The sequence below is a fragment of the Lathyrus oleraceus genome, chromosome 1 (genome assembly GCF_024323335.1).
Source record: "Lathyrus oleraceus cultivar Zhongwan6 chromosome 1, CAAS_Psat_ZW6_1.0, whole genome shotgun sequence".
Lineage (NCBI taxonomy): Eukaryota > Viridiplantae > Streptophyta > Magnoliopsida > Fabales > Fabaceae > Lathyrus > Lathyrus oleraceus.
In genome coordinates this window covers 33065116-33075033 of record NC_066579.1, presented here as the reverse complement: position 1 = coordinate 33075033, position 9918 = coordinate 33065116, and the positions used below count along the sequence as shown (strand labels likewise).

The following is a 9918-nucleotide window of genomic DNA, read 5'->3' as shown; positions in this document are numbered from 1 at the left end:
ACTTCTCTTGAAGAACTTATTAGTTCTTTAAGAAGTCATGAGATTGAGATCGAGGAAGATGAGGCCAAGCGGAAGAGAAAGTCAGTTTCTTTGAAGTCTTCTGGAAGATCTGAGAAGAATAAAGCTCTTTAAGCTGAAAGTGATGGAGATTCTAAAGAGGAATCATAAGAAGAAGACGAATTGTCTCTTTTGTCCATACGCGTTAACCAACATTAGAAGAAAAGACAAGGAAACATAAGAGGAAAAATAAGGACATGTGGCTGCTCTGAGTCCATTTCCTGATCCAAGAAGGTTGGAGCTGGCAAATAACTCACGTGCTTTGAGTGCAATGAGTTTGGCCACTTCAAGAATGAATGTCCAAGTTAAAGAAAGAAAGGCCCAAAAAGAACTTCAGAGGCAAGAATAAGGGTCTAATGGCTACATGGGATGATTCAGATTCTTTAGAAGATAATTCTGAATAAGAGCAAGCTAATGTGGCCCTGATGGATTGCACAGTAGCTCCTGTAGAAACGATTCAATTTGAGTCAAAATCCGAGTCAGATTCTGAAGAGGTATTTTCTGAACTATCTCGTTCTGAGCTTGAATCTAGTTTGTCAGAAGTTCTGGAAAAGTATCAGAATCTTCTGGACAAATACAAGGATCTGAAAAAGATTCATGTATCAGAATCAGAAGCTCACTGTAAGCTTTAGAAAATGTTTTCAAGTTTAAGAGAAGAAAATCTTACTTTGAAAAAAATAACTTTGTGCCTTTAAGAAAGAGTCTCAAACCTAAAAAGAAAAGTATTTCAATGGTAGGAAGTATGGACTAGTCATTATTGATGACTACAACAAATGAACATGGGTGAAATTTCATAGACACAAGGATGAGTCACATTCTGTGTTTTCTACCTTCTGCTCTCAAATGCAAAATGAGAAAGATCTCAGAGTTGTAAAAGTCAGAAGTGATCATGGTGGTGAATTTGAAAACAAAGTTTTTGATTTTTTTTATGCTAATGACATTTCCTATGATCTATCCTGCCGTAGAACTCCACAACAAAATGGAGTTGTAGAGAGGAAGAATATGACTCTGCAAGAGATTGCCAGAACCATCATCAACGATACTAATGTGCCCAAGCACTTTTGGGCAGAGCCAGTCAACACAACATGTTATATTCAAAACATGATATCTATAAGACCTATTATGGGTAAGACTCCCTATAAATTTTGGAAGAATTTAAATCCCAACATTTCATATTTTCATCCTTTTGGATGTTCTCGTTTTATGTTGAACATTAAAGAGAATCTGAACAAGTTTGATTCTAAGGCATAGAAATGCATCATGTTAGGATACTCTGAACGCTCAAAAGGCTACAAAGTGTATAACATTGAGACACAAGTTGTTGAAGAATCAATCCATGTCAGATTCGATGATAAGCTTGACTCTGAAAAGTTAAATCTAGTTGAGAAATTTGTATATCTGGAGATCACTTACTTAGGTTCTAAAGGAAAGACTTTAGAAGCCAAAGAAGACGAAGACAAAGACTCTGAAGCTCCTCGACCAGAAGTTGTTGAAGCTCAGACTCCTCTAAGAAGGCACAGACAGAGATCTTCATATTCTGAAGAATTGATTATAGGAGATAAGTTTGAACCCGTCAGAACCAGATCCTCTTTCAAGCCCTCAAAAGAAAGCCTTATGGGTTTTATGTCTCTAATAGAGCCCACATCAATTGATGAAGCTCTTCAGGACACAAAATGGACTATGGAAATGCAAGAGGAACTTAATCAATTCACCATAAATGATGTATGGGATCCGGTGCCAAGACCCAAAGGAACTCACGCTATTGGAACCAAGGGGTCTTCAGAAATAACTTGAACGAACAAGGAGAGAAAGTTAAAAATAACGCTCGACTGGTTGCACAAGGTTATAATCAGTAAGATGGAATTGACTATATAAAAACATTTGTACCAGTTTCCAGGTTAGAATGTATTTGTCTCTTAATTTCATTTGCAATTAACTATAACATCATCTTATATCAAATGGATCTTAAAAGTACATTTCTGACAGGTTACATTATTGAATGGTTACATTACTGAAGAAGTGTTTGTACACCAACCCCCCTGGTTTTGAAAACTCAAAAAAAATCCAGATTTTGTTCTTGAACTGAAGAAATCATTGTATGGTCTGAAATAAGCTCCTCGAGCATGGTATGAAAGACTAAGAATTTTTTTGTTAGAAAATGATTTCACTAGAGGGAAAGTTGACACAAAATTATTCTATAAGTTATTCAAAAATGATATTCTTGTTGTTCATATTTATGTTGGTGACATTATATTTGGTTATGCTAATGCTACTTTGTGTAAATAATTTACTAAGTCTATGCAAGCAGAGTTTGAGATGAGTCTAATGGGAGAACTCCAGTTCTTTCTTGGGATTCAAATCAATCAAAGTCCAGAAGGTACGTACATCCATCAGAGCAAGTACACCAAGGAACTTCTGAAGAAGTTTGACACGTCTGAATGTAAGATGTCAAAGGCCCCTATGCATCCTACATGCATTTTTGAGAAGGATGAGGTAAGTGCTAAGGTAGAACAAAAGGTATACAGAGGTATGATTGGCTCTCTCTTATACTTGACTGCTTCTAGGCCTAACAATTTGTTAGGTGTCTGTTTGAGTGCTTATTTCCAATCTGATCTTAGAGAGTCCTACTTAATAGTTGTTAAGAGGGTCTTCATGTATCTAAAAGGTACGATTAACCTTGGGTTGTGCTATAGAAAATCCAAATACTACAAGCTAGTTGGTTATTGTGATGCTGATTATACTGGAGACAAACTTGAGAGGAAAAGAACTTCTGGAAGCTGTCAGTTTCTGGGAGATAATCTAATATCATGGTCCAGTAAAAGGCAATCAACAATAGCACTTTCAACTGCTGAAGCTGAATATATAGTTATCTTTGAATGCAACACTCAAATGCTCTGGATGAAAAGTCATCTCGAAGACTGTTGAAAAGTATATCTTCGGCAAATATTTTTATATCGTATCCACAGAGATTGGTTGTTATTACCTCCGTTCTATAATCCAAATTGTTATAAGTTTGAAAGGTAACAAAGTTGTTTTGTTTGGAAAATTATCTTGTGAGTAAATGTCACTAAAAACAGTAAAATGGTTTTAGTCAAATGTAAAAGCTTGGCAAGATTGGAGTTCACTATTCTAAATGCTTATGATTCCTTATGATAACTATATAGATTTAAGATTATTGATGATGTTCAAGTATCCTCTTAAAGTCATTTATGTCTAAATGATATTGTGATAATCACTATATTGATCCTTAGACGATCTCTCCACCTAACTATCAATATAGCAATCTTTAATGTTTAATACCAAAGAAGAGTAATGAATAAACCTATCTCTACAACTTATTCACTACTTGAAAATCTGTTTTATGTCAAGACTCAAATAATCTCTTTCAACAACTACTCAAATCTGGTTTTCAACTTAGGGCAAAAACAGTATTCAATACATCAACAATCTTTATCATATATAAAAGTCAAATGGAGTACATAAACAAATGAGAATAGCTACTACCTCCAATCTTGACAAAATGGAGTTTAGCTCCTCATCATCATTGTTACAAAGCAGAATGTTAATGGAAGAAAAACTCTGTTTTTTTCTCTCCTACCAAAAATATCTCAATGTATCAATGTGTCAATAATAATCATGAATGTCTTAGAATAATGTGTTCTCCTATCCTAAAAGAGTTGACATTTCCTTAATTGATCATTTCCATCCAAAGCAGAAAAGCTATTCCAAGACAGACACCAAAATGGCAAGACAGCTGGTCATGAAATACAACACCCTTGGCCCAAAATCAGCTTGCTGGATTCGCAACCTTCGCGGCGCGAAGGCGATTCACGGCGCGAACTGAAGCTTATCCAGCTTCCTTGCTTTGCAAGCTTCATCAAAAATCTTCCAAATTGTGATGTTGCATTCCAAAAGCTCTTTCATCTAAAAATTCTACAAAACTAACAAATCTGTGAAATAACTATTCAAAATAAAATAAATTAAATCTAATTGCATTTATACAAATTAATAAGAATAAAAGTGTGTAGTTACATCAAAGTTTGGTAAAAGGGACCAATAAAATGATATAAAAAGTAGTACTAATTGGTCCCTAACAAAGACTTCTAGGTATATGAGAGTAACATTCCTATACTATGTGATAATACTTCTGCTATTTGTTTATCTAAGAATCCTATTTTGCATTCTAGAGCAAAACATATAGATAAAACATCATTTCATTCGTGACTATGTTCAGAAGGGTATTTTAAATCTAAAAGTTATTGATACAGACCATCAATGGGATGATATCTTTACAAAACCCCTTGCTGAAGATAAATTTGGTTTCGTTCTGAAAAATTTAAAAATGGACTTATGTCCAGAATGAAAAAGGATGTTTCTCTCAGAATGTTTATCTCTCAGAATGGTAAAATATGACTCTGAGACTTATTGGTTGTTCTGAAGGTGTGAGACTTCTGAAGTGAGTAAAATTCATAAGTTCAAATGTATCCTATCAAAGTTTCTTTTTTTTGCAAATCTGCTTTATGGATACTGAACAATTTATTCATTAAATAGTTGTCAATTCGTCTCGATTAGTGGAACAGTTTTAAGACAATTGTCTTAGAAAACTGAATCGTCTCTGATCAGATGATGTGACACGTTGGGTGAGTACATCTTGGGACTAGGTAAAATCTTTCACGCTTTACCCCCTTGTCAAATTTTTTGACATTTGAGTTTAATTTGTCATGATTGAAAAAATCTCTATTCAAACTCACCCCACTCAAGTCACACACCTTCGCTACTTTCACAACCCACACTTTTACTTTTTGAGCCAAAAGTTGCAGTAAACCATAAAACCTTTTTTGATCTTCATCAATGGATTCTACTCAACAATCTACTCAATAAGGTCAACATTAACAAGCTCAACAATCCGTTCTACAACCATCTGAGAGTCAACAATGCAATTCGGTTATTCAAAGATCTTCAGTGTCGCAACCACCAAAATATATTCCTTATCTTCTCCAAACTTACACGAAACAATCTACTTTGCATCCTGGAAAGTTTATGTACACTAGTGATGCCTACGATAATCTTGAGATTACACTTTCCACTCCTAAAGAGGACTTAGAAGTTCTTAGTGAACTTATGGTTGATTTTGAAAGCATTAAAGATCATGACTTTCATCTTCTATCTGCTATAAAATTTCAAGGTTGGGAGAAGTTCTTTGATTGTCTTCAAGGTCCAGTTTTCCCTCATCTTGTTAGAGAATTTTGGATTCATGCTAAGATATCTACCTGTCAAGTTGCTTCTTTTGTCTTTGGAAAGAAGATTGTAATCACTGAGAAACTCATTATCAAACTCATTGGTAATGACAGATCTGGTATAAGGTGTGAACTGATGGGAGAAAGAATATTTGATCAAGTTGAAATGACTAAAGTTATTTCCACTACTAGAAGTCATTCCAACAAGATCAAGAATCTTCACTCTAATTTAAGGATTTGGGAATCTTCACTCTACTCACCCTAATTAGGGTTATCCTTATACAAAGATGAGAGATTATTTTGCAATTTATAAGAAAACTAACACACTAAATAATGGGCTTTTACACACAGATCATTACACAAGCTAACTTAGAGAACAAACTAACTTAAACAAATGGGCATAACAAACAGGTCAAATTCGACATGCTAACAATCCTAGCATACTTCGACTACAACATGTGAACAAACTTCGAGGGTATGCTAATGATCCTGTCGGATTATTGAACCAAGAAGTTACCCTTCAACCATACTAGAGTTCGATCCAATATGTCACATTAACCATCTTTGTTATTAGATCATGTAAGTAAGTAGCTCTACATTTGTATGTTACCAAATTATTTGTATAACTTTATAATGTGAAAACTCTCATTCTTCAAATTTGAACTATGTTTAAATATTTGTTAGATGACCCGATGTGTTTCTTAGATTCAATAAAATAGTGTTAGCAATTACGATGTTGCAAAAAACCATTCCAAAAATATAAATGAAAATTAAATACTTTTAATTAGTATTTATATGTTGAATTTGTCTTTTAAACTCATCTATTAACAATAGTAAATATAAGATTTTAAGATATTAATGGTCATTAGGATTTTTATTTCTACAATTTTTTTTATGTTTTTATTCTCTTTTACCCTTATATCATACATATTGAGGATTCTCAAAAATGGAATAATAATTAGGAATACATGATAAGAAATTATCTATTGAATTTGATTTGCTATTGATTTTGGTGGTTGGTTGTGTTATAATAATGAGGTATTGTTTAGTTATGTTAGAAAGTCAATTAGATTAAGTAAAGAAACACTTTCATGCAAAATTTGTGGTTTTAATATTAAAATGTGTGATTTTAATATTTATATCATTGTTATAAAAGCTTATGCCATATTTTGTAAGTTAACCAGTATAACATGTGATTATGTAAAAGAAAATATAACATGTGAATCGTTTAAATAAAACATCAAAATACTTACGTGAAAATTTTCTCATAAAGAATCCAAGAAGGATCATTAATGAGTTTTCTAAATCCTAAACCATAAACCCTATATCTTAAATCATGGTTTATGGTTTAGGATTTATGGTTTAGTGCATACACTCTTAGAATTGATAAATAAAGTCATTTAGTGTGTAACTCTGAGAATTAGCCTATTTTTTCAAATTTATCTTATCCTAATCATGGTGGATGGCTGTCTAAGGAATTTTCGGGTATTCGATGTATGATGTATCCATAGGTCATTGGTGGAAATGCATAAGACCTTGTGTTTGATCAGGGACTGTGAGCACGACCATGATGGTTGTCCAAAGTGTTCTAGATACTCCTAGGGAGCCCTTTTTTATGTGCGTATGTGTTTTTGGTATAAAAGATGTTTTTGGTAGAAAATAATTCATTAATTATATTTTTGTGTTTGACAAAACCTTCGGACTTGTGCCTACATACCAACATAGAAATGAGGGATCAAAACCTCGTAGTTCGAGGTATAAATTTCAAAATGAGTGGATTGGTTTTAATCAAAATTTGAGTTTAAAAGAGGCACAAAGGGCCCAAAGAGTTTGAAGGAGTGTTAGTTCTTTTTATCTTTTGAAATTTTAAGTCAATATGATTAGATTCACTTACAAGTTTGATTTAAGAAAAGAGTTTAAAAAAAATGCAATGACATAAGGCCAAAGTTAGTCAAATTCTAAGTCCAAAAGCTCAGATCAAATCCAACGGTCCATACAAACATTTTTTAGGTTTTTTTGTTTATTAAGTATTTTAAGGTCCTAAGACCACAAACACAAACAAATATATACAATCACAATATATGGCTCAACTGAGTAAAGTGAAAATGACATAAACATAAACAAGTTAAATGATCTGTAAATGACAAATGAAATGGTAAATGGCTTGAATTAAAATTGCATAAAGTAAATGACTTGAAAATAAAAGCAAGAATAGTAAAAGTTAGTCAAATGTTAGTTGATTAGATGTTAGTGGAGTTTTGCTTTTCAATTGATTAAGTCATTCTTTGGAGAACACTCAACCCACTATTCACAAGCATGGATCCTTGAACCAAAACATCTTCCAAAAAAAGGAAAAAAGGCCATGTTTCCACACAATACCATGAATGGGGGGGGGGGGGAGACTTACAATCTGACTTACTAGAATGTTATGCCTTTGGGTCAAAATTTATCTCTATGTTAAGCAATCGTAATTTGACTTATGTAGAAGTCACAACAATCTGAGACCGGGCAATAGAAATTTTGGTGTTAATGCATGTTAGAGAAATGGTATAACAAACCAATCTCCTAAAACATACCACACACAAAAGAAAACAAGATGAAAGGATGGACCTATCTCATCCATACTTGTATTGGTTCATCTAACACGAAGTTATTGATGAACCAATTATCCTTAGGATATTGAGAATTTATTGGTCAATGAAAAGGATGGGAGAGAATGGGATTGAAGATGAAGAGGGAGGGGAGATAAGATAAATACAAATTGGTCATGGGAGGAATTTTATCAAATTAAAATCATTCATTCATTTTGGGAGATGAAATGTACATTTCATCAATCCCTTAAATCCAATGATTTTATCTAACAAAAGTCAAATCAACCTTGACCAAGGCCCAAACACATAGTCAAACATCACAAGTCAATAAAAATGGCTCAACACAATTTCTACACAATTAATCAATTAAAAAATCAAATTAAAAATGCATTTAAATTAAATTTAGTTTGGTCAAAACCTAAAACCTCTTCAAAACACCAAATAAATGGCCAAGAGATTTATCCTAGGTCAAACAAGGTCAAAGCACCTTAGACAAAAAAATCCATAATTTTTGAAAAGTCATAAGTATTTTTAAACAATTAAACATACTCACAAAAATAATTAATTCATGAAAAATATCAAAATTAATCCAAAAAATAATTTTAATTGAAAAAATGAAAGAGGAAAATATTTAAAGATTTTTGATGAAAATCCCATATTTTTTGGATTAAAAATGAAATTGATAAAAATTAATTAAAATAAATGGATTAAACATAAAAATCAAAAAATCAAAAAAACAAGGGCCATCAGAACTCCCTCATTAGTTGAGGTGGCAGATCTGATTGCCAAGCGCGCGCTTCCACCAAACATTACAGCCAATACGTGCACACGCATGGTAATAATTTTGGACGTGTGAGATTAAAACATGAGAACCAGATCAGATGACTTGGATTGATCTAGCGCACCACCGGATCCCTCGCTCCGGTCATCTTCTCCGGTGATCACCACCGGTCTGGTTCAGGCTTAACTTCATGGAAAATGAAAAGTGAATACACTAATTTGAAGGAAAAATGCTCAGTAGCACGAATCTGGCCTCAATTTTCTCCAATTCCAAGTATATAAAAAGATACAGGGATTTGAATTTTGAGGATCATGAATTGAGTTGCTTCGATTTAACCTCAAAGCAACTCAATCTTCTTGCCTAAATTGATACGGATTTAGACAACAAAAAATCTCAAAGAATGGTGAAGAATTTAGAGAGAATAGAAGAGATGAAATTCCTAAAAATTCACCTTCAATGAAGCTTCAAACTTGCTCGATCTTGATTCCCATTGTGCTTGGCCTTGCTTCAGATGCTTGTTGGAAGTGATTAGGATCAAGAAATGGTCTGGACTCTTGGAGTTTCAATATCAAAACAGATGGAGATTTGAAACTCGATTTTCAAAAGAAAACCTTCAAGATTATCCTTTAATGGAGGGGGTTTGGATTGCAGGTTCAAAGCTTGGGCATGAGGTCTATAATTCTGACCAATGAGGGTCTTATTTATAGCCAAGGATATTCATTTTCACACACTTCCAAATTTGGAAAAAATGAGTAATTCTCATTGCATGCTTTCATGGGGGTGTGATAATCCAATCAAGTGATGTATTCAGGTCCAACAATGAGTGAGGATCATGCTGAAATCATGTTGTGAGGCCATGCAATCGTGTATGAAATATGGAAGTGAAAATATCCAAATGGAATCTCATATTGCATCCATGCGCAAGTCTTTTATCCTTTGGCCAAATGAGATGATATTGGACTTTTTGGAAAGGTGAGATCTAGGGGAACAACTTTCATGTTGAACACTTTTTTATTTGAAGCTTGGATGATGATTAACTTTGATATGGAAGTTTGGGAAATCAAACACATTTGAAATTTTTTTAAGTCCCAAGTCAAATGTTCACTTCTTCCACCTTGAATAACTTTTTCTATGGACTTCAAATGAGAAATGTTCCTTTATAAAAGTTGTAGCTATTTCAAACCTCTTCAATTTGGTCATAAATTGGACCTCCTTTGGATTTGGTATGAAGGAGTTATGCATTTTAGAAGTT

The 9918-nt window shown here is 33.3% G+C and overlaps 1 protein-coding gene across 1 annotated transcript; it reads left to right on the top strand.

The window, feature by feature from the left end:
* The first annotated feature begins 2502 nt into the window (after positions 1-2502).
* Positions 2503-2982, top strand: LOC127088995 (secreted RxLR effector protein 161-like). Its single transcript, XM_051029341.1, has one exon. The coding sequence runs from the start codon at positions 2503-2505 to the stop codon at positions 2980-2982; it is 480 nt and encodes a 159-aa protein (XP_050885298.1).
* The last annotated feature ends 6936 nt before the right edge of the window (positions 2983-9918 follow it).